Raw genomic sequence first — 26561 nt, forward strand, 5'->3', positions numbered from 1 at the left:
AGACCACAATATTTGAACACAAATGCAATTTTATTGTCAAAATGTCATATAGGAACATAAATCAAATGTTTTAGTTTGAATGTACATCATATATTTGATCAAAACTTGCTAACATTTTAATCTAAAGTCCCTGTCAGGTTTATTTGAGTAAAATTAGTTAGTGAGTACAACAGTCACTCATTTTGGCGTATTATTGACCTGCTCACTGACAACACCACACCTGTCAGGTAACATCCATGGTTAAAGTACCGGTACAGGAGCATTGTGAGATTAATGTGCGTATGTACTTGTCAGACGGCAGACTAAAAATAAATAGAATATTTAGTCCAATAAAAAATGTTTAATTGACAATGGCGATAATTTGCTTTTTCAGGAATTTTGGCTGATACTGATAGGTGGCTAATCAATTGGCACATCCCTAAATGTAATGTATTTTTAATGACCATTATTTAAAAGTCTATTCACACACATGTTTTTCTACACCACTTGTGAGAACATTAGCATGCTAATGTTTTATCCCATCTTTTTTTGTTTGTTAATATTGTATGTTTAAACCTGAAAATCCTGGTTTGGGATACTCGGAGCTGACGCACGTTTACTGTTAGCATACTTGTGGGAACGTTAGCATGCTAAGATTTTACGCTAGCTATTTTTGCTAATTTTATATGATTAAACTGAAAAATCATGGTTTGCGATACTCCGTTTCATGTCAGCGTCAGCTCTTCAACATTTAAACGATTCCAACAGTCATTCTACATCCAATCAGCATTACAGTTCAGCTTCAGCATTGGGGCATTCACACACAATTCCTACTGGGATTGCAAATTCTAGTTATCATTAAATTTTTTGGTAACACTTTAGCATGGGGAACATATTTGTCATTAATTAGTTGCTTATTAAAGTAACAAAGACTTAATTTAGAGTTATTTGGACACTAGGGGAACATATAAGGGTTAGGGTTAGGGTTACTAAGAAGCAATAAGTCTGAGGTTATTGAGGAAAGACTCTGAGTTAATGGCTTACTGGTTGTATAATAAGGTCATGCAGAATAAGGCATTAATAAGTACTTAATAATGACTAATTAAGAGCCAATATGTTACGAATTTGCATGTTGATAAGAAACTAATTAATGGTGAATATGTGTTCCCCAAACTTAAGTGTTACCCATTTTTTGTATGACCGCATCTTATTCTGAACAAAACATCTGCATCCAACAAAGCAAATTAATGTAACATCTAACAATATATCACTACAAAAATTATTTTTGGAATATGCTGGAGAACCAATAAAAACCAAAATGTGAGCCAAAAACACCTTTATGCTGTTATTACAGTTAGTGCAACAACTTCATCACAGGAATTATTGTTATTACAGTTGACTCAACAATGTGCTGTTTCTATCAGCGACGTTTAAACATCTATTCAACTACATCTTTTTACCATTGTTTTTATTGTGGCTCTTAAAGGTCCGGAAAAGAGCCCACAAATAAAAGTGATTATTACTATTATCAAATCAAATTGCTCCAATGCCATTCCTATGACAGTCTCTAGGGCATGTTTGCATGTTAATGAGGATTATATCCATACATGTGATGTATGAATCAGAGAAGTCATCAAGATAAAGTCCTATAAAATATTTTCATTCCTATTGAAAAAAAATATACTATGCTTGCAGTTGTGTGCATTCTTTTTTTATTAATTGCAAACATAACTTGATTGAAGATATTCACAAGAAGAAGATGGAGCATCCTCAGCTCCCACTTCTATCGCTCCCCAAATTCCCAACATTCCTCTCACAATCCAGCTTCACCAGGATCTCAGCTCCTCTGCTGGTCATGACTGCTTCCTGTGTCAACACAACCCCCTGCCTCCCTCAAACCCCCACCAAACACACACCTCACGCACCCCTCCTGCTCCTACCCAGCATGCCAGTGATGGCAGGGGGGCTTGGCCTGAGACCTCCACCCCCAGCGGGACTCCTGAGGCTCAGGCAGGCTGGCATGGCAGGCGGCCTGGCACACCTCTAGCATGAAAACGCACACACTCTTCATGTTGGTCCTTTCGAGTAGACTTCACGTTGGAGGGGAAAATGACAAACAGAGTGTTTTACATCTTCTACAGAGAAAGGGACTAATTTGGTATTTCCTTACTGGACGTGGGAGGAAGGGCCATTGCCCTGGAGTCCACACACGCACAGACAAAGAGCTCGCCTTTAATAACCCTTAAATGTGGCCTAAAGCAATGGAGACTTGGAGAGAAGCCCAAAAAAATATGCAAAGGCAGAAAGCAACCAGTAATACAGTAATATACAGGATTTCATGGTTGCAATACACTACCACCCCCAACAAGTGTGTTAAACAACGTGTCCTCACAACAACAGACACACAATCACACACACACACACACACACACACACACACACACACACACACACACACACAAGTGCAGGAGTTCAACAGGAGGTTAGACCTTCAGGCTCCTGGGCTCAGAGAGAATTCATGAACAGCCTGGCACTCTCTGCTGGGATTACTGCACGCACACACACACACACACACACACACACACACACACACACACACACACACACACACACACACACACACACACACACACACACACACACACACACACACACACACACACACACACACGGAAAACAAGCAAAGTAAAGAATAAAAAAGGCATAAGATGAAGAATAGGCTTCAAGCTTGCGGATATACAGTTTTGCTGTGTCAGTAGATACTAGGGGTGTGCCATTGTAATTTGAAATATTCAACGATTATTACGATTATTACGATTATCTATGCATCTCTCCCCCACACACACAGAATTTTATTTCAAGGTAAGGTTGTCAGCACCAAAGAAATAAAGTAAAAGGATTCCCATTATTCATCACGTGAGACCAAACAGTTCAAATGGTAAGTGGGTTATTTTATAGCGCTTTTCTACCTTCAAGGTACTCAAAGCACTTTGACACTATTTCCACATTCACCCATTCACACACACATTCACACACCATACTTGCCAACCCTCCTGATTTTCCCGGGAGACTCCCGAATTTCAGTGCCCCTCCCGGGGCACCCATTCTCCCGAATTTCTCCCGATTTCCACCCGGACAACAATATTGGAGGCGTGCTTTAAAGGCACTGCATTTAGCGTCCTCTACAACCTGTCGTCACGCCCGCTTTTTCTCCATACAAACAGCCTGTCACATAATATATGCAGCTTTTACACACACACAAGCGAATGCAATGCATACTTGATCAACAGCCATACAGGTCACACTGAGGGTGGCCGTATAAACAACTTTAACACTGTTACAAATATGCGCCACACTGTGAACCCACACCAAACAAGAATGACAAACACATTTCGGGAGAACATCCGCACCGTAACACAACATAAACACAACAGAACAAATACCCAGAATCCCTTGCAGCACAAACTCTCAGTCTCTGTTCTAATTCATCCCATCCCATTCTCTCGGGTTCAGGTCAGGACTCTGTCCAGGCAAGTCAAGTTCATCCACACCAGACTCTGCCATCCATGTCTTTATGGACCTTGCTTTGTGCACTGGTGCACAGTCATGTTGGAAGAGGAAGGGGCCCGCTCCAAACTGTTCCCACAAGGTTGGGAGCATGGAATTGTCCAAAATGTTTTGGTATCCTGGAACATTCAAAGTTCCTTTCACAGGAAGTAAGGGGCCAAGCCCAACTCCTGAAAAACAACCCCACACCATAATACCTCCACCAACAAATTTCACACTCTGCACAATGCAGTCCGAAATGTAGCGTTCTCCTGGCAACCTCCAAACCCAGACTCTTCCATCAGATTGCCAGATGGAAAAGCGTGATTCATCACTCCAGAGAACGCGTCTCCACTGCTCTAGAGTCCAGTGGTGACGTGCTTTACTCCACTGCATCTGACGCTTTGCATTGGACTTGGTGATGTATGGTTTAGATGCAGCTGCTCGGCCATGGAAACCCATTCCATGAAGCTCTCTGCGTACTGTACGTGGGCTATTTGGAAGGTAACATGAAGTTTGGAGCTTTAGCAACTGACTGTGCAGAAAGTTGGCGACCTCTTTGCACTATGCGCTTCAGCATTCGCTGCCCCCTCTGTGTCAGTTTACTGAATTGCTGTTGTTCCCAAACTCTTCCATTTTCTTATAATAAAGCCGACAGTTGACTTTGGAATATTAAGGAGTGAGGAAATTTCACGACTGAATTTGTTGCACAGGTGGCATCCTATGACAGTTCCACGCTGGAAATCACTGAGCTCCTGAGAGCGCCCCATTCTTTCACAAATGTTTGTAGAAACAGTCTCCATGCCTAAGTGCTTGATTTTATACACCTGTGGCTGGGCCAAGTGATTAGGACACCTGATTCTGATCATTTGGATGGGTGGCCAAATACTTTTGTCAATATAGTGTAGATGGATAGATCGACAAACCGACCGACAGACAGAAGGACAGAAACGAAACGACCAACAGCCAGACGGCTCAGGCGACGAGCGGACAGACGGACTGATCCACCGACGGACAAAACGATAAAAGATATACAAAAGATATACAGACCAACTGACCGACAGACGCATGGATCAACAAATTGACCGACCCATACCTAGACCGACCAAATGATGGCCGGACGGATTGATGCCCGAAAGACAAACAGATAGATGGCAGGGAGGCTTTGGCTGCCTTTGATCGTCCCAGCAGAAATAATCAACAAAGCCCAAGGGCTGGACCTGTAAGTGTTCGTGTGTGTGCGTTGGGGTTGGGGGGTGTCGTGGCAGCATGACTAGACAAACTCTAAGGCTAACAGGAGCAACATCAAAGCTACTCTCTCTTTCTCTCCATTTCAATGCAGCTCTATCATATTCTATATATATATTCAACTCCTGTTGTCCATTCATACAAGCAAGATAATGTTTTCATCATAATGTCATCTTCAGTAGCAGGTTATGATGGGAACAGGTGTGTAAATGTGTGTGTGTGTGTGTGTTTGTGTCATGATGACAGTTATCTCCACTTACATTTCACACGCACACGTCCGATTGAATTAAAGCGTCAGAATAGAAGACGCTGAACGCCTGCTGTTTCAAATTAAAAGCTCTTGTCTATTCTATTATATTTCATCATTGTGAGGCTGCGAATGGAATGTTAAAAAATCTAAAATCTAATTAAATCCGGGCAAGTCATTGCTTTCTTACATGAAGACATTTTTTAAATGCGCTTCCCTGCACGGAATAAAACTGTAAAATATGAATATAAATGTCATTACATTATTGACAAAATATACAATATATAAATTGATCATGAAATAAATCATATCAGGGATTTGTATTTATATTTTTTCACAATCAATTTAATTTATTGACAATTTAATACATTATGTTACATTTAATTTTGATATTTCATATTAAAAAAGATTTGAAACTCAACAAAAATATAATGAATGTGTGTTCTTTTTGTTCTCCCATCTTTCGTGAGCTGCTGAACTCAAAGATCCAACATTATTATCTATGAACATAAACTACATTCCCCCCTCAAACATTGTGCACAAATCTCAGACTAAAGGGGTCATATGATTTTTTTTCTACATTTAAAACATAACATGTAATAGTAGTTCTTTGGTCAAAGTTTTGCTTAGATTATGTTTTACAAACGGTCTTATGTTTTACAAACTGTCTCTATAGAGGTTAATTTGTGTCTTTATTACGAAAGCTTTTTTTTTTACACTGAATTTATGTAACTGGATTTTTTGCACTTGAATTTTGTGAACTGAATTATTTTAATCAAATTTTGCTGACAAAAATCAGTGTAAAAATATTCAGTGTATAACAATATTTTGAATAATTTAATAATTTGACTAAAACAGGACAATAACTAATCACAACAAATGCACTTTGACTAAAACAACGACAAAATTAATTGACAATTTAGTCAACCAATAAAAACGAGACGAAAATGTTGACAGACATGAAATCCAATCATACTTAATTTCATCTTTAGGCGAATCAGTGTTTGGATTTTTCACTGGGAAAACAAGACTGAATTGTAAGGGTGTAACAATAATCGGTAGTAATGATAATCACGGTAAAACTCCCGACAGTTAGTATTACCCTTTTAAATTAAAATGAGCGAAAAACCAAGATTGATAACTGCACTTTGATAAACGTACGGACGGTTTGTCGCCAGCTCGCTAGCTTAAATGCTAACATCTAAACAAAAGACGTTAATGTCTTTTCCCATTATAACACAACATACCCGATCTAAACGTATATTAACACATTACTGTCTGAGCAACTAAGCCATTATATTGTTTACATTGAAACTACAGGATGTTTTCTCTTAGAACGGAATTATGATGATCAATCTTTAGTCAGAGGAAAAGAGACAGAGTTGTTTTAACAATGTGGTGTGTTCAAGGACCACTGAACAGAGAAGGACACAACGCCCACCAGAAATAATACATATACTTAAAGTGCAAGTACAGTACAAATGCAGTACAAATACATATTTACAACAACAAAGGTTTATCCATTAAAACAGAAAGAACCCCCGCGACCCCTAAGGGAATAAGCGGTAGAAAATGGATGGATGGATGGAATACTAAGACTAAAACACTATCAGTGAAGCATAAAAAACACAAAACATGCAAAATAATGGGTTTTATAACAATATGTCTATTTTATTTATGTTTAAAAATAAAATAACTTGGTCTAACGATATCAGTGTGAGTGTATAAATATTTTTTGAGTACATTCAATAATACCGCAATAATAATGATTACCGTGATAGTTTTGGTCACAGTAACCATGATATAAATAATAATGATAAATAATGATACTTGTATATGTACTTGTATAGCGCTTTTCTACCTTCAAGGTACTCAAAGCGCTTTGACACTACTTCCACATTTACCCAGTCACACACACATTCACACACTGATGGAGGGAGCTGCCATGCAAGGCGCTAACCAGCACCCATCAGGAGCAAGGGTGAAGTGTCTTGCTCAGGACACAACGGACATGACGAGGTTGGTACTAGGTGGGGATTGAACCAGGGACCCTCGGGTCGCGCACAGCCATTCTTCCACTGCGCCACGCCGTCCCATATAAAATGTTTATATTGATACATCCCTACTGTATTGTTACACACCTCAATACAATAAGTCTTCTACACCTGGAAGAAAGAGAAGGCATATGGACCCACTTCCCCTTTGCCGCGGTGGACAACGACACAGGTTATAAACCTGTGGCTCGATTAGCTCCGGTAATATTACAACCAACTTGAAGCGCCGTCTGCAGGCTAACTATCCAAACATCTTTGCAACAGTAAATAGGTCGAAGCTACTATTTCCAAATGACTCATACTATACTGAATGACTGTTACTATTAAAGACGGTAGACCGCTTACTCTACCACTATTTTTGTTGTACACATTGTGAGCTTGTCTGCCAATTTAATAAGCAGTATACCCTTTAAGTGCATTTTATTCGATGTCCTTGGCACACTGTTCAGGTATTAATTGCACAACTTGACAACCCAAAAGAGCAGATTTGTCATTTTTCAAGCTTAGCTAACACACAAAGAAATACGGGTATGTGAGATACATACACATTTTAGATTTATAACACTGGTTGCTGTATTAAAACAGGACAGTGGCCAATACAGCAATTCACTCAGTGTAGTTATATACAATATAGAATAAAACGTGTTTGTTTCTTCATATGACCATTTTAGTCATATATTATTCAACATTTGAAAAAAAATTTTTTTTTAGAAATGTTAAGTCGACTAAAATGTGAGGAATTCAGTCAACAAAAACTAGACTAAAACTAAATCAATTTAGATTAATAAAATGTGACTAAAACCCATCCATCCATTTCCTACCGCTTGTCCCTTTCGGGGTCGTGGGGGGTGCTGGAGCCTATCTCAGCTGCATTCGGGCGGAAGGCGGGGGTACACCCTGGACAAGTCGCCACCTCATCACAATGTGACTAAAACTAAAACACATTTTCATCACAAGACTATGACGAAAAAAAAATGTATTAACTGCTGTCAAAACGAACACTGGCATGTACGCGCCAATCTGCCCCACAACAAGAGGATAGAGCTTATTGACTACAACGTGGGACTACAATAGCAGCCTCGCGCAAAGATCTTAGGGTAAATTTCAACCAAATATGGAGATATCCGCTGACGTCAGAAGCAAATGTCAAACGAGCTTGTTTAGAGGAAATATGAAGGCAGGCGAGATTATTGTATAATTTTCCAGGATTTATGCAGATCCCAAATGCACAAAAACAGGCACCAATAGGTTGGTTTTGCATAATGGGTCCCTTTTAAGACTAAATCTGCATTATGATCATCCATACAAGATGTGATTGTTGTGCACTTTTACTGTACAGATAATAACTGACAAAAAATAAATTTAAATGGAGACACAAAGTGGAGATAATGTCAGGACTTTTTTGTTCCTGCAGTAGATTTTGGAAATATGCAAAACAGCTAATTTAATTTCCAAATTTTAGTTTCTTCCTGTTCGTCTGTTTTACCTGTTTTCCTCTCCTGATCATCACTCCCTCATATTCCACTCTTTCATCCATGTTGCCACTCCTGCCTCACACACACACACACACACACACACACACACACACACACACACACACACACACACACACACACACACACACACACACACACACACACACACACACACACACACACACACACACACACACACACACACACACACACACACACACACACTACAGCAGTAGTCATTCTACTTATAGCCTCGCCATAAATCAACCTGTCATTCTCCGTCATGCTGGCTGCATTTCGCTGAGGCTTGTGGCAAAGGCGCAGAGACACGCACACACACGCGCGCACACACACACAAGAGTGAGGGATGGCGCACGCACGCACGCGCGCACACACACACACACACACACACACACACACACACACACACACACACACACACACACACACACACACACACACACACACACACACACACACACACACACACACACACACACACACACACACACACACACACACACACACACACACACACATTCTTGTATTTCTTACCTTCTTGAGACCTCCGAAAAATGCCTAACTCTTTAGGACCACACTTTCTAGATGTATAAACATTTGTATTTACAACAATAATATTATATACCGTATTTTCCGCACTATAAGGCGCACCGGACTATAAGGCGCACCTTCAAGGAATGGCCTATTTTAAAACTTTGTTCATATATAAGGTGCACCGCATTATAAGGCGCACCGCATTATAAGGCGCATAGAATAGACGCTACAGTAGAGGCCGGGGTTGCGAGACCTGTTGTGGCTCAATATTGGTCCATATATAAGGCGCACCGGATTATAAGGCGCACTGTCAGCTTTTGAGAAAATTGGAGGTTTTTAGGTGCGCCTTATAGTGCGGAAAATAAGGTACATACTATGCAAATATGAAAAAGCTTGTTTTGAAAAATGAGTTGGAATTTCACAAGAAAAAGGTCACAATTTCACAAGAAAAACTTCGAATTTTGGCTGTATTATAATAAATGTCGTAATTTTACTCAACGGAAGTCAAGATTTTACAAGAAAAACTCAACATTTGTGCATTATGATAAAAGTTGGAATTTTACTCAACAACAGCCGCAGTTTTACAAGAAAAGCTTAACGTTTTGGCAATTTTCTGAAAAGAGTCGTCATTTTACTCGACAAAAGTCACAATTTTATATGAAAACATTTTGGCAATATTATAATAATAATCTCAATGTTACTTGGCAAAATTATGAGAAAAGTCATAATTTTACTCAAAAAAATTTCACTATTTTACAAGAACAACACAAAAATTGGCAATATTGTAATAAATGTCAGAATGTTATGACAAATGTCACCATTTTGCATTAAAAAGTAATAATTTTACATAAAAAAGTTATGATTTTACAAGACAATATTGCAATATTACAGAAACAGAAATAATATGAGAAATTGTTCCCAATTTTATGAGAAAAAAGTCGACAAATTGTGAGAAAAAGACTGCTTTTAGTAAATGTTTTTGTTGTTGAATTTTTTGTTTGTAATTGTTTTTTAATATTCAAGTTATTACATTATGTGTCTATATACATATTTATTTGATTTATTGTATTAATTTTAGCCACACAGTGGTTATTACATATATTGTTATTTCATATGTTGACCAGAGGGGGCGCACTTTTAAAACAGACACACAGTCAATTTGAAAAATCGCTCCTTTTTGGGACCACCCTAATTTTGATAGATTTCACCACCAGGGGTGCAAATGAGACATTCTCTATTACAACTTGTTCACCGGTCCTCATATGGAAAGTACATTTCCTTGTTGATGTCTCAAGAAGGGTAGAAATACAAGGACACACACACACACACACACACACACACACACACACACACACACACACACACACACACACACACACACACACACACACACACACACGTTCTTGTATTTGTTACCTTCTGGAGACCTAAGAAAAATGCCTACCTCTTTAGGACCACCCTTTCTAGATATATAAAGATTTGTATTTACAACATCAATAATATATATAAACTATGCCAATATAAAAAAGGTAAGCTTTTAGTTTTTTGTATATATTTTTTTGTAATTGGTTTTAAATCTTCATTATTTACTTCAAGTTATTACAGTATGTCTTTATATACATATACATACAGTATTTATTTTATTAATTTTGGCCAAAGGGGGCGCATTTCAATTTCTTCCACACATTTATTACATATGTGGGCCAGAGGGGGAGCACTTAATATTTTTTACACACACTTGTTATATCATATGTTGACCAGAGGGGGAGCACTTTTAAAATCGACACACAGTCAATATGAAAAATCCCTCCTTTTTGGGACCACCCTAATTTTGATAGATTTCACCACCAGGGATGCAAATGAGACATTCTCTATTAGATGCAATGGTTGTCCGTATTGGGACCATGATTCCGGTCCGAATTTGTTCACCGATCCTCATATGGAAGGTACTTTTCCTTGGTGATGTCTCAAGAAGGGTAGGAATACAAGAACACGCACACGCACGCACACACACACACACACACACACACACACACACACACACACACACACACACACACACACACACACACACACACACACACACACACACACACACACACAACTCCCACACAAGAGTGAGGGATGGCACATACACACACACACACACACACAGCCACACAAAGATAAACACATGGCGTCCAAGAAGGGCTCAAGTAAATGCAAAGGAGCACAAATGGGTTACGACATTATTATACAACATAATTATTATTGATGTATGCACACATGCACAGGCAGACGTTGTGCAGGTGTACCTAATAGAGTGTCTGTGAGATTACTGTTGCCACCATATTGCGGGCAATTAAGCAGGAGTTTAATGGTCATTTAATGGAGTGATAACATGCATGAGTCAGTGATTTGATGACGTGTATTGTTATGCACTGTTGACTTGAAAGGTGGTGTAAACAAGAGTGATGGAGGCCATTAAAAGAAACTTTTATTCACATTTCACACAACAACCTCTTAGAGAAGCAGTGTCCTCTGCAGTGGACATTGGTGTTTTGCATAAAACGTTTTTTAATGTGACTCTGACAAAATAAATACAAAAATAAAGGAGGGGGCACAATGATTAATCAATTCAAATAATTAGTTTGATTAGAAAAGAGCTTTGATTTTAAATTCTGTTGTTTTGATTAATCGTTCAACGCAGGGGTGTCAAACTCATTTTAGATCGGGGGCCACAAGGAGAAAAATCTATTCCCAAATGGGCCGAACTGGTAAAATCACGGCACGATAACTTAAAAATAAAGACAACTTCAGATTGTTTTCTTTGTTTAAAAATAGAACAAGCACAATCTGAAAATGTACAAATCATAATGTAGTTTTTTTTTTTTTTACACTTACATGTTGCGATTAATAGTATTATATATTTATTTGTCGTTATTTATATTTTCTGAATAAATTATGTGATAATGTTCATCAGTCAACTCATTGGTGTTAATTTTCAATCCATCAGGATTTTAAAAAATGATATCAAAATCAAATTACAGCATGTTATTCATGTAGTTTGCTTTTTCCTCGACTGATGTACTAACATCATGTGGTTTATTTTGTACATATGTAGGATCATCTCCAAAGATACAAATAATTGCTATTGCGACATCCAGTGGACACATTTAGAACAGCTGTTTCTTTCATTAAAACATTTCAGGTTAATTTTTATACTTAAACTCATCCCGCGGGCCGGATAAAACCTGTTAGTGGGCCTGATCCAGCCCTCCAGCCATACGTTTGACACCCCTGGTTTAACGAGTAAAAGTGATCAAATATGGACCGCATGGAACTTTAAAAACTTGAACATAGTTTCCACACGGTCACTGCAATAGAGCACACATTAGTGTGATGGTGTGTGTGTCATGATCTGTGTGGCGGCGAACAATGGCGGTGATATTTTTATTGTTAAAAGTGCAGTTTCAATGTTGATGATTTGTTATAAAAAAAGAATGAAGGATAAGTCAAGAAGAACAACTATTTCCTCTAAAATATGAGTAAATTGAGGTTAGAAAGTGTGTTTTATCCGATTACTCGATTAATCGAACAAACTAATCGATAGATTACTAAAATAATTGATAGCTGCAGCCATAAAATAAACGTCCTCTGCAGAGGACATTGCTTTTCAGGAGGTTATTATGTAAGTGAATTCATTTTGTTTTCATACACTGGCTTCAATACTTGTGATACAAAGTACACATGCATACGCACGCACACACGTGTTAAAACATTTTCAAGGTTGTATTTCCAGCTTTACACAAGTCGTCCTCTCTCTGCGCTCTACTGCATGCTCTACTCCTCTGCATTCTTACTTCATCCTCACCACGCCTCACGCACACGCACACGCACACACAAACACACGCGCACGAACACACACACATACACACGAGACGTGTCCGTAGCTCTGACCTCTCTCTCTCTCTCTCTCTCTCTCTCTCTCTCTCTCTGGGGAGTATTGGCTGTCTGCCCAGCTCTCTCTCTTTCTCTCTCTCTTTCCGAGTCTCACACTTTCTCTTTTGTATTTTCTGTCTTTGTTGTCTATCTCCATCTATTGATCTTTATCTATTTTTCTAATCTCCTTTTGTCTCGCCTCTCTTGTGCCTCCTCCTCCTCCTCTTCTTATCTCTTCATCCTCTCCACTGTCATCCCCACACTTATCTGCTGCTCTGCTCTCCTCGCCTCCTGTATCGCATCTCCTGCTATCTCCTCTGCTTTTAACGCCTCATCCTCATCCTCTTCCAGCTGCTGCAGTTCCACATCCATCTTATTAAGGTGCTTCTCTCTGCATGGCACCGTGCCCACAGAAGAGTTGGCAAGAAGAATAAGAAGAGCATTGACTTCTGTTGAGTCACAACACACACAAAAAAAAAACCTCCACTTTTTCGCCATCTTTGCCTCTAAAAAGTCACTTATTTGCTAGAAAAATATTGATGATCTCAATTCCTAAATGTCGTTAAAAAAAATATAAAGCAAAAGCTGTCCCATCCTCCACTTCATCTAATAGAAATGAATAATACTGGCAGCAACACTGAGTTGAAAACTTACTTTTCTGCAGCACATTTGTAAAAACAACATTTATGTCATTGTTATTTCACTAAGTTCCACCCCAGAAAACATTTTGCTCTCTAGGTGCTACAATAATGACCAACATTAAAATATAGTAGCGTAATAGGCTTAAGTATTCATTAAAAACAAGGCAGACGTTTTATTTGACAAGTATATTTGATACTTTTGGGCAGTGTAACATTACACACAATTAAAACAGTAACACAGCGTTTGAATATTTAACTAAGTTATTCTTTGGCATACCACTAAAAGGACAGTTTGAGAATGGCGTTTTTTTGTAGTAGTTTAAAAAACTGCAAACATATGTCATATAGAGCAGTGTTTACCAACCAACATGTATTTTTTGAACCAAGGCACATATTTGACATACATTAGAAAAATCTCACATCATGTAGTATGAATATGGCAGCAGTTGAATAACAGGTTAATTATGTGCCTTCTACCATCTAGTGCGGGGGTGTCAAACTCGTTTTCACTGAGGGCCACATCGCCGTTATGGCTGCCCTCAGAGGGCCGCTTGTAACAGTGAATATATATGAATATAAATGTTTAAGGATTTGCATAATGATATTACACAATTTCCTATGCATTTTATTTTTACATACACTGAAAACATATCTGTAGATTTTACGATAAAAATATATATATTTTACCTTAAAATTTAGAGTGTTTTTTCAATTGATTTATTCCTCTATTTTTACAGAATATTACCGTAAATAGAAAAATGTTGCCACTGTTTTAAAAATAAAAATATAAAAAATAGGTGACTGATTTGCCAGTGTTTTACCGTAAAATCTACAGTTGTTGATTACTGCAAATGGGAAATAAAAGGTTCCTCTTTTTTTTTTTTTTTTTTTTAAAAGTAACATTCTGGCGACAGAGCTGCCAGTTTGTCTGTTTTTTTACCGCAAAATATATTGCCATTTTATACAGTGTACAATTTGATGGATAACTTGCTTTGAAATCATAGGTCAAGCAGATATTTAAGCATTTATTTTTAGTTTAACCAAAAATGTTTGTAATGTATGATAAAATAATATTTGTTGCATTATTGGATAACAATGAAGTTAAAAATATATGTAATTGCATGCAGTACATGTATTACTTTCTGCCAAAATGAATACAATTTGTAAGAAAAGATAAAGTATTTTATTGACACATTATTTGCAAGCTTTCACGGGCCACATAATGTGATGTGGCGGTGAGTTTGACACCTGTGAGCTTTGAAGAGCATCCCATTGTTCTGCCTGTCACAATATTTCGCTGGCATAACAGCTATAATATTTGCAGTAAATAAATATTCGTTTTTGGATCAAATATGTCAATTTGGATCATTTCCCGCAGCATAACCGATTATCTCACGGTGCACTAATTTACCGCGAGATATTGGTTAGGAATCACTGATATATAAGATATTTGAGAAACGTATTGCAATACATCCATGAAAGCATCACGGCACATCCATGCAGAGACGATGATGCAATGGATGCAAGAACTAAAAAAATGGTAAATGGGTTATACTTGTATAGCGCTTTTCTACCTGGAAACAATGGAACAAAGCAAGCTCGGCCTCATTTTGAATCAAAGATCATCTGAAAAAAGATCAAGTGGGTAAAGTTTAGTGTTTAAAAACCCCATAGTGGAGCTGACCCCTGTGCCCCATTGATGTGCATGTCCACTTGTGTCAGTGATGCAGCGCCCTCTGTCTGTGAGCGCTAGGACTGCCGTCAAATTTGTGCACAGGTAATGTTCATGTAAGTGATTTAGCAGCAGGGAAGAAAGCAGGGAAGAAATGTGTGAAAATACGTGCTAAAATATGCTGCAACATGCTGGAAAGAAACATAAATAAAATGTGTTATTGAGGTGTTTTTCCATGCAAATGTTTTAGCAAACAGCAACACAATTTAATGAGGATCCTGAATAGAATATAAAAAAAACAAATCAGTTTGATGCTTCTGATCAAAGATTTGCAAATTTATAATAAGCTCTGAAATGATGCACACAAAAGATAAACATGCGTGCATATTTTATTTGTGAAATGTATCAATAAGCTCCTAAACTAAGACAACATACGGTTTGATGGGTTGTAGTAGCGAGGAGTTACCAGTAGGAGGAAGCGTTTCTTCTCATCTGAATGACGGGGCCTTCACTTTTGATTGACAGTGTCAGATATGTATTGATTTAATAATATGCTTATAAATAACAGACATAGACATGTGTTGACACTCTTGTGCCACTGAAAAAGTAAGAAGTATAAATAAGTTAACTGGCCACTTTTGAATAGATATTGCATTGGATGCTATAGAAATAGAAAAGTAAGAAGTCTAAATAAGTTAACTGGCCACTTTTTAATAGATATTGCATTGGATGCCATAGAAATAGAAAAGAAAGAAGTATAAATAAGTTAACTGGCCACTTTTTAATAGATATTGCATTGGATGCCATAGAAATAGAAAAGTAAGAAGTCTAAATAAGTTAACTGGCCACTTTTTAATAGATATTGCATTGGATGCCATAGAAATAGAAAAGAAAGAAGTATAAATAAGTTAACTGGCCACTTTTTAATAGATATTGCATTGGATGCCATAGAAATAGAAAAGTAAGAAGTATAAATAAGTTAACTGGCCAATTTTTAATAGATATTGCATTGGATGCCATAGAAATAGAAAAGAAAGAAGTATAAATAAGTTAACTGGCCACTTTTTAATAGATATTGCATTGGATGCCATAGAAATAGAAAAGGAAGAAGTATAAATAAGTTAACTGGCCACTTTTTAATAGATATTGCATTGGATGCTATAGAAATAGAAAATTAATAAGTATAAATAAGTTAACTGGCCACTTATGAGTAGATATTGCATTGGATGCTATAGAAATAGAAAAGTAAGAAGTATAAATAAGTTAACTGGCCACTTTTGAATAGATATTGCATTGGATGCCATAGAAATAGAAAAGTAAGCAGTATAAATAAGTTAACTGGCCACTTTTGAATAGATGTTGCATTGGATGCCATAGAAATAGAAAAGGAAGAAGTATAAATAAGTTAACTGGCCACTTTTGCATAGATATTGCATTGGATGCTATAGAAATATCACACAAATGTATTGTGGATGATTTTGCTCCCCAGAAGTAAACAAACTAACAGAGGAAGATGAAGCTCGCAATGACTTGTGGACGTGATGAAATCAGGTCAGAGGAGGTTAGATTGCTTGTTGGTTTGCAGTAGTGACACCAAAGCGGCTCGCCAGCTGACCACAGCCTTTCATAAAACAACTACAATTGAGCACATAGTACTACAGCTAGTGGACAAAACACACATTTTCTTTGAAAAGTAAACACATTATGATATGACATCACAGCATCCAACCTAAACACACCTGAATAGATATGACAAATAAAGAAGAATACATAAACAAATGTACAAATATTGTAAATGTCATTATTATCGTTGGACAACTTTAAAGGGTACCTGAAACAGTTTTGCTTCTAGTGCACACAGTCTGATGCTCTGAGGTCAAAGTTCAGCAGGGACTTCCTAACACTAAAGCTAAACACACATGACTAAACATTCACTTTACAGAACACACAACACTACAAACTCTCTAGTAAGTTGATGCACAGAAAACATCAAGTTGGTTTCCATGCTGAGAGAAACATTTGTGCATCATTCACCCAAAATAGAATCACTGCATAGTATTTAGACTAAATACACACATTGCATTTCACCACCAGTTGACATATGAGCACATTTTTTCATAAGCAGCCAGCAACAGTGGAGGAAAAGTATTGAACAATGTTCAAAAACTTCAAGATGATAGTTAAAATGTCCAGAAAGACACTTTTTAGTTCATGTAAATGACATAACTTTTAAAATAAATGTTTTGTTCTTACCTTATCTTGTTTTGCTCAGAAAAGTGCGGAAAGTGGATCAGCTCCACTTCGTTGGGCTTTTATTTTGACAGTGGCGACGATTTCACCTTAAAAACTTCCTAAAGTCCCGCAAAGTCCATTTATGAAAAGGAAAGACACTTAAAAAGCGTCCAGTGGGGTAAAATCCTTAAAAAAAAAAAAAGAGTCCACAGCAACAAGAAGCTAGTGCAGGTGTGAAGAGAATGAGGAGAAATGAACACTTAGGTCCTCCAACAGCGAAGAAGAACAACACGGAAGTGAAATGTCGGGTTATGCTAACTTGTTAACGAGCTTGTTGAGTTGACACACTAAAACTTGTTCCAGTCTGCTTCTCCGTGAAGGGAAAAGTGTCACAGTGAGGAGGAAGAGGAGGCTAGAAGGAGGTGTTTCAACTGAAGAAGGTGTGTCCGTCAAAGTGCAGCAAATTTAGGGGAAAAAGAAGATATGAAGGAGAAGTTGTTGAATTTACGCCTCCTTAATGAGGCCATCATGGCGCATGCGCGGTAGAGGCTCACTTTCACAGCATCTTTGCATCAATATTCAAAACATAAGTTGATGTCATCTCTTTTATTTGTCAATGCCTTGAATGCAACTACTATGTATATTATCCTTTCTAAGATACAATCTACTGTTTGTTTTTATTTTGTAGAGGAGTGCTTCTCAAACTCTTTTCACTATAAGTGCCACCTCAGAAAAAACTTGACTCTCCAAGTACCACCAGAATGACCTACATTAAAATACAATAGCCTAGTAGGCCTAAGTATTCATTAAAAATCAAGGCAGAGGTTTTAAAAACAAGTATATTTAATATTTTTGGCAACTGTAACATTACACACAGTTTGAACAGTAACACTGTTATAGGAAAATAAAACCCTTTACTTTAATCAAGTAATGTTTTGGTTGTACCACTAGATGGAGCCTGAAGATGTACTTACATATTTTTTTTGTACATTTTGAGTGTTTCTAAACTATGGACGTCGTGTCAGAAATGGGATTTGAACCAACACCTCCTTGTGGAGACCATAAATCAAACTTAAAGGAATACACTGATCCTTAAGTCTGGCGCCATAGACCACTCATACAGTATAGAACATTTTACAACTGATTATTATTATTTGTATTATATATTGTATTATCATTTAATATTTGAGTACAATGTTGTCTGTCTATTTGTGTTGGCCTTAAAGATTTGCTTTAATTTGGAGATTAGTGGTTTTCGTCATCTTTATTTTAAAATGTTTTCATTGAACATATTCATTCATATTGATTTTTGTTCATTTGCATTCATAAAAAACATGACAAGTATTTATATGTAACAATATGTTTTGGACAATATATTAGGAACACCTGCCAGTATACAGCAGTGCAGTTCTGCAGTAATAATGAAAATATTGTTAAATTGTTATTGAAAAAAACATTCTCAATATTGACATATAATGAATCGAGTGATAATTAAACGTTGTTATATTTAAGATGTACAATTTGTGTCAGAATTGGGAGACCAGACTTGAGCTTTTATGGAAGGTTTTGATCCGGCTTAAGATCATTCTGTCCTTACGAATGTGATGAATTACATTTATGGTTAAGTATTGCTATATGTACAAACCCTGTTTCCATATGAGTTGGGAAATTGTGTTAGATGTAAATATAAACGGAATACAATGATTTGCAAATCATTTTCAACCCATATTCAGTTGAATATGCCACAAAGACAACATATTTGATGTTCAAACTGATCAACTTTTTTTTTTTTTTTTTTTTGCAAATAATCATTAACTTTAGAATTTGATGCCAGCAACACGTGACAAAGAAGTTGGGAAAGGTGGCAATAAATACTGATAAAGTTGAGGAATGCTCATCAAACACTTATTTGGAACATCCCACACTTGAACAGGCAAATTGGGAACAGGTGGGTGCCATGATTGGGTATAAAAGTAGATTCCATGAAATGCTCAGTCATTCACAAACAAGGATGGGGCGAGGGTCACCACTTTGTCAACAAATGCGTGAGCAAATTGTTGAACAGTTTAAGAAAAACCTTTCTCAACCAGCTATTGCAAGGAATTTAGGGATTTCACCATCTACGGTCCGTAATATCATCAAAGGGTTCAGAGAATCTGGAGAAATCACTGCACGTAAGCAGCTAAGCCCGTGACCTTCGATCCCTCAGGCTGTACTGCATCAACAAGCGACATCAGTGTGTAAAGGATATCACCACATGGGCTCAGGAACACTTCAGAAACCCACTGTCAGTAACTACAGTTGGTCGCTACATCTGTAAGTGCAAGTTAAAACTCTCCTATGCAAGGCGAAAACCGTTTATCAACAACACCCAGAAACAAAAATGTTTTTGTGTGTTTTTTGTTGTTTTTTTTGTCATAAAGAAATACAATCATGTGTGCTTACGGACTGTATCCCTGCAGACTGTATTGATCTATATTGATATATAATGTAGGAACCAGAAATATTAATAACAGAAAGAAACAACCCTTTTGTGTGAATGAGTGAATGTGGGAGGGAGGTTTTTTGGGTTGGTGCACTAATTGTAAGTGTATCTTGTGTTTTTTATGTTGATTTAATTTAAAAAAAAAGAAGTTATTTTTTAATTTTTTAATTTCTTGTGCGGCCTGGTACCAATCAATCCACGGACTGGTACCGGGCCGCGGCCCGGTGGTTGGGGACCACTGATGTAGAGGATCTTTGACTAGCATTTTTCAGTATGTCCTTAAAAACACAAGAGAGATCTTGTCATATAGAGGATTTTTGACTGGCACATTTGCGGTAAGTCCTTCAGAGAGTTCTGCTGTCATATAGAACAGTGGTCCTCAACCACCGGGCCACGGCCCGGTACCGATCCGTGGATCGATTAGTACCGGGCCGCACAAGAAATAAATAAAAAAATATATTTTTCTATTTTTATTAAATCAACAAAAAAACACAAGATACACTTACAATTAGTGCACCAACCCAAAAAACCTCCCACCCACATTTACACTCATTCGCACAAAAGGGTTGTTTCTTTTTGTTATTAATATTTTTGGTTCCTACATTATATATCAATATATATCAATACAGTCTGCAGGGATACAGTCCGTAAGCACACATGATTGTATTTTTTTATGACAAAAAAAAAATACCATAACCCCCCCCCCCTTTGACTAGCATTTATGCAGAAGTTGGTCCTTCAGAACAGCAGAGCCCTCCTATCATAGAGAGGATCTTTGAAAAGTGTTTTGCAGTAGGTTTTTAAGGAGCTGGAGTTCATATGGTTTATAGTGGACAAATCAGCTTTGTTCTCCAATTGAAGGTGAAATGTCAAGATGATGTCATGTGTTTGGTGTGAACCAAGTGGAAGCGTAGCAGGATGCTGAAGCCACAGAGATAGAGAAGAATAAAGTCATTACAATGTGGGAGCAAAGGAAAATAAAGCAGTGGCAAGATAAGACTGCAGTGTGCACGTGAAAGCAGATAATGTCCTCGAGCTGAATCCCCAAAACACAATCCAGAATATGATACTACTGTATATAAAATGATACTATACAAAATGATACTCCACACACACTGTGAGGAAAAGTGTTTTCCTATTTTATTAAATTTTTTCATCCACACTTTGATGATTCTCATCTGTCCTAAATTGTAGTTTTATATACACACATATCATATACTGTATGCATATACAGTATATTAGCAAAAGCAAAAATATGTAACTTTTACGTCTTCTCCCCACTTATAACAAGAATATTCCTTCCTTAAGTTGTCACACGTAAAAGTGTAAAGTCAAGGATGAATTACTGCGAGTCAGTCACTGAGTCCAGAAGGAGACGAAGACGACAACGTGCACGTCAACACTCACTGTGCACACAAATTATTCATTATTATTATGTAGGATTGTGGACATCTCCGCCGATGGACGTCCACTTTGTCAGCTGCTGTCCTCCAGAGCGTTGACCACCTGCTCCAAAATGTCGGGGCAGCGGTCGGCGATCTGCTGCAGGACCTGGTTGGCGTACTCCTGAAGCTCCGCCCCCTCCCTCTCGCACAACACTAACTCCGCCTCCAACTGCCGGGCAAAAGGAACACAAAAAAATATTCTATTTCAATTAAATCAAATATATAAAATTAAAAATGTATCTCGTTTAAAGTTTTTATGTCAAGCTATAAAATAATTACAGTATAATAACAGTATGATTAATTATAAAATATAATAATAAATACAACTAATTGATATAAGCACATGTCTGTCTTTACAACAAAAATAAATCAAATGAATTAATATGATCTAAAATAAAGCAAGGAACAAAATAGCCTAAATAAAATGTTATATTGTCGTCTGGTTTTCAAACCTAAACCTCATTTAACACAAACACAAATGAACACAAATATTCCCAAATTAAATAAAATGCAGGTACATTGTTCTGTTACATAATTAAAATAAAATAAAAGGCTTTCTTTTCTTCTTCTTTTATGTTACCTATTTAAAGCAAAAATTAGATCAGCAAAATATTAAATGAAGTAAAATAATACAATATATAAAAACAATGAAATTAAAATAAAGACTTTTGACTTAACTATGTATATAATATCTTTGTATGTATCATAAATGTTCATCTTTTCTTATCGATTCTACAAAATGAATGATGACTTTTACAGTGACTCCCACAGATACACACTAACTCGAATTAAAAAAACATTACATTGTGGTTGTGTCTGCAAATCATCAGCCCGGAGGTTGGGTGTTGGGCGCAGTTGGGTGTTCCAACAGGACAATGACCCCAAACACACGTCAAAAGTGGTAAAGGAATGGCTAAATCAGGCTAGAATTAAGGTTTTAGAATGGCCTTCTCAAAGTCCTGACTTAAACGTGTGGACAATGCTGAAGAAACAAGTCCATGTCAGAAAACCAACACATTTAGTTGAACTGCACCAATTTTGCAAAGAGGAGTGGTCAAAAATTCAACCAGAAGCTTGCCAGAAGCTTGTGGATGGCTACCAAAAGCGCCTTATTGCAGTGAAACTTGCCAAGGGACATGTAAGCAAATATTAACATTGCTGTATGTATACTTTTGACCCAGCAGATTTGGTCACATTTTCAGTAGACCCATAATAAATTCATATGTGTGTGCTCCATTCACTCTATCACAAAAAAATAAAAATTGTAGAAATGATTGGAAACTCAAGACAGCCATGACATTATGTTCTTTACAAGTGCATGTCAACTTTTGACCACGACTGTATATATATGTACGTATGTATAGTACGTGTGTGTGCGTGTCAGTTTCAAAAGGTTAAATGAACTCTTCACTGCTCTCAACTCAACGGCATCTGAATGTTTTTTGAAGTCATTTGTAAAGCATCTGGTAGTACTGACGTTGTTAATGAGTCATATCAATCCCATGAAAATATTCCCTATACATATATTACACTGTTTTTTAAGTATTATATTTGAAGGAACGTATTTAACGTGGCTCATTAAAGTGAGATTATAATGAAATTGTATTTGCTTTATGGAAAGACAATGCTTAAAAGCACATAAAAATTAGCATAAAAATACCAAATAACTATACAAAAGTAAATATGAATTAAATGCAAGTCATTTCAAATGACAACAAAATGTTTCCATGGACACATGTAATTGGAGCGTGACATAAAAAAACAATACAATTTAAAAAAATAGGTCAAACAAAATAAAAGAATGCCCAATATGTGGACATTTATTAGGAGTGTTGCAAAACAACATATTTGCTTTATTTACAGCTTTACTGCTTTTTTTGGCCGCAACCCGTCAGAAAAACACGGCAGTAAAGATAAGATAAGAAGCAGATTAAGAATTTAAAACCATCCCAGCCTTGAACCAAATGTATGATTTAAAATATGCAACTGATGAAATAAATTATGTTAAATATTGTTTTACTTTTTTTGAAGTGCTCAAAAACATTATAATTTTTTTTTACATGCTTTCATGGCCTTTACTTGTGCAAATATGCAGAAACAACTTGTGTGTGTGTGTGTGTGATCGTACGCTTGTGTGTTGCAAGGAAGCATCCTACTGATTTAGTGTGTAACCGAGGCTGAAGGAAAGCACAGATAAAGTGCAGGTTGTTGAAGATGATTTTTACGACGGCCATTAAAGCTCCATTATCGTGATGGATTGTTATCTATATACACACACACACACACACACACACACACACACACACACACACACACACACACACACACACACACACAGAAACAAACACACACATTCAATATAGGCTGGTTATCAACAAAATGAAATTAAAAAAGAGAAGAAAAAAACCTCAAAATGAGATGCCAATGGGCCAAGTCACTTGACATCCTAATGACATCACATTTTATCAGAATGACATCAGAATGACATCAGAATGACATCACGTGACATGATGACATCACATGGCATTAAATGACATCAGAATGACATTACATAGGATCGGAATAACACCATGACATCATAATTAGAGATAAATGCGTTAAAATGTAATATCGGACATTATCGGTATCGTTTTTTTAAATTATCGGTATGTTTTTTTCCCCCGTTTTTTAAAATAAATTAAATCAACATAAAAAACACAAGATACACTTACAATTAGTGCACCAACCCAAAAAACCTCCCTCCCCCATTTACACTCATTCACACAAAAGGGTTGTTTCTTTCTGTTATTAATATTCTGGTTCCTACATTATATATCAATATATATCAATACAGTCTGCAAGGGATACAGTCCGTAAGCACACATGATTGTGCGTGCTGCTGGTCCACTAATAGTACTAACCTTTAACAGTTAATTTTACTCATTTTCATTAATTACTTGTTTCTATGTAACTGTTTTTATATTGTTTTATTTTCTTTTTTATTCAAGAAAATGTTTTTAATTTATTTATCTTATTTTATAAATAAATAAAAAAAAGTACCTTATCTTCACCATACCTGGTTGTCCAAATTAGGCATAATAATGTGTTAATTCCACGACTGCATATATCGGTTGATATCGGTATCGGTTGATATCGGTATCGGTAATTAAAGAGTTGGACAATATCGGAATATCGGATATCGGCAAAAAGCCATTATCGAACATCCCTAATCATAATGACATCACATGTCATCAGAATGAAATCACATGACATCAGAATTACATCACATGATAGAATGACATCGGAATGACGCCACATTACATCAGAATGACATCACAAGACGTAATGACATCATAATGACATCTCATGACATCATACTTACACTATATGATATCACAGGACATCAAACTTCACTTCAAAACTTTTGGAGACGATTTGTAAAACCCCAGAGCACAATCTTTGATTAGTGTTTTTGCTGTAGACCCTTGAAAACAGCAGAGTGCTCCTGTCATACAGAGGACCATTGACTTGTGTTTTCGATGAAGTTCCACAAAAACAGCAGAATACTCCTGTCACATAGACAATCTTTGACCAGTATTTTAGCTGTTTATGGACACAATTACAGCAGAGTTCTCTTTTTTGTAGATAATCTTTGACTAGCATTTTAGCTGTTTGGGGACACTTAAAAACAGCAGAGTGTTCCTGTCATTACAAGGACCTTTGATGAGCATTTTTGCAATTTATAGACACTTAAAGATAGCAGAGCGCTCCTGTTGTATAGTGCATCTTTATTAATCAAGTCTTTCTGCAGTAGGTCCTTAAACAGCAGAGTGCTCCTGTTTTATAGAGAATCTTTGACAAGTGTTTTTGCGGTAGATCTTTCAACAGTATACTTCTGTCACATAGAATATTTGACTGTTGCACAATGGATCTTTGATGTCAGTGCGCACCTGTCATACAGAGGATCTTTGACAGTAATTTTGTGGTACAATAGGTCCTTAAAAACAGCAAAGCACTTGTTGTATAGAGGATCTTTGACTAGTGTAAACATATACTCTGGCTTTGCGTTTGAATTGATGACTTTATGCCCTTATTTTTATTGTTATGGTAAAACTTGGAAAGTGAAAACTAGTGGTAATGATTGCATTTCATGGAATTAATTTCAACTATAGGAAGAAAGTATGCAATAATATTAGAGATTTAAATGATTATATTAGACGCATAGGCACAAACGTGTGCATTCAAAGTCATGGCTAAGGAGGGAATAAGAGGCCCGAGGCTCCAAAGTGCTCCATACGGGGTGCTGCTTTTGGCCATAAAGGTTGAAGACAAACAGTGTTTGGATGATAATGTGATAATTGCTTTAATATCATATCTCCGTAGGGGAATGCTCATGTTTTTACTGCAATGCCAGGATTTTTATCACCAGATTCCATGCAACGAAACGTTCCATCCTACATTATCAGCGGCTTTAAAAAGGCTCCAGTGACGCCCTGTCCTGTTTTTGTATCGCCCGTCACTCACAACGACGCCCAATCAGTGATGGCGAAAGAGGGCAAACACCCACGGTGTCGTCTGCCAGTCTGCACTCAATGGAAGGGAAAACAAAATGGCAGGTGTGGAAAAAGATAATAATAATAAATCATGTACTGTAAGCAAGTCAAAGCCAAGTGAAACACAATCAACAGCGCCCCTGCTGGTTGCAGACAAGTATTGCAGCCCTCAAGCAATCACTTTAAAGGCCTACTGAAACCCACTACTACCGACCACGCAGTCTGATAGTTTATATATCAATGATGAAATCTTAACATTGCAACACATGCCAATACGGCCGGGTTAGCTTACTAAAATGCAATTTTAAATTTTGCGCGAAATATCCTGCTGAAAACGTCTCGGTATGATGACGCCGGCACGTGACGTCACGGATTGTAGAGGACATTTTGGGACAGCATGGTGGCCAGCTATTAAGTCGTCTGTTTTCATCGCAAAATTCCACAGTATTCTGGAGATCTGTGTTGGTGAATCTTTTGGAATTTGTTCAATGAACAATGGAGACAGCAAAGAAGAAAGCTGTAGGTGGGA

At 37.1% G+C, this 26561-nt stretch overlaps 2 protein-coding genes across 19 annotated transcripts in view; both read right to left on the reverse strand.

Moving 5' to 3' along the window:
• The window catches only part of wnt5b (wingless-type MMTV integration site family, member 5b), a 105866-nt gene extending 85838 nt beyond the window's left edge, over positions 1-20028 (reverse strand). The window contains exon 1 of the mRNA XM_061959972.2: positions 17592-20028. The gene's annotated coding sequence lies outside the window, so the exon portion shown is untranslated. The remainder of the gene's footprint in view (positions 1-17591) is intronic.
• Positions 20029-21171: 1143 nt separating this feature from the next.
• Positions 21172-26561, reverse strand: part of LOC133605969 (ELKS/Rab6-interacting/CAST family member 1-like) — a 149292-nt gene continuing 143902 nt past the window's right edge. For all 18 annotated transcript variants that reach the window (XM_061959423.2, XM_061959421.2, XM_061959422.2 and 15 more), the window contains one exon: positions 21172-21669. In XM_061959423.2, the coding sequence (XP_061815407.1) occupies positions 21532-21669 (138 nt within the window). In that variant the 3' untranslated portion in view covers positions 21172-21531. The remainder of the gene's footprint in view (positions 21670-26561) is intronic.

This window comes from Nerophis lumbriciformis, linkage group LG05, assembly GCF_033978685.3.
Source record: "Nerophis lumbriciformis linkage group LG05, RoL_Nlum_v2.1, whole genome shotgun sequence".
Taxonomy (NCBI): domain Eukaryota; kingdom Metazoa; phylum Chordata; class Actinopteri; order Syngnathiformes; family Syngnathidae; genus Nerophis; species Nerophis lumbriciformis.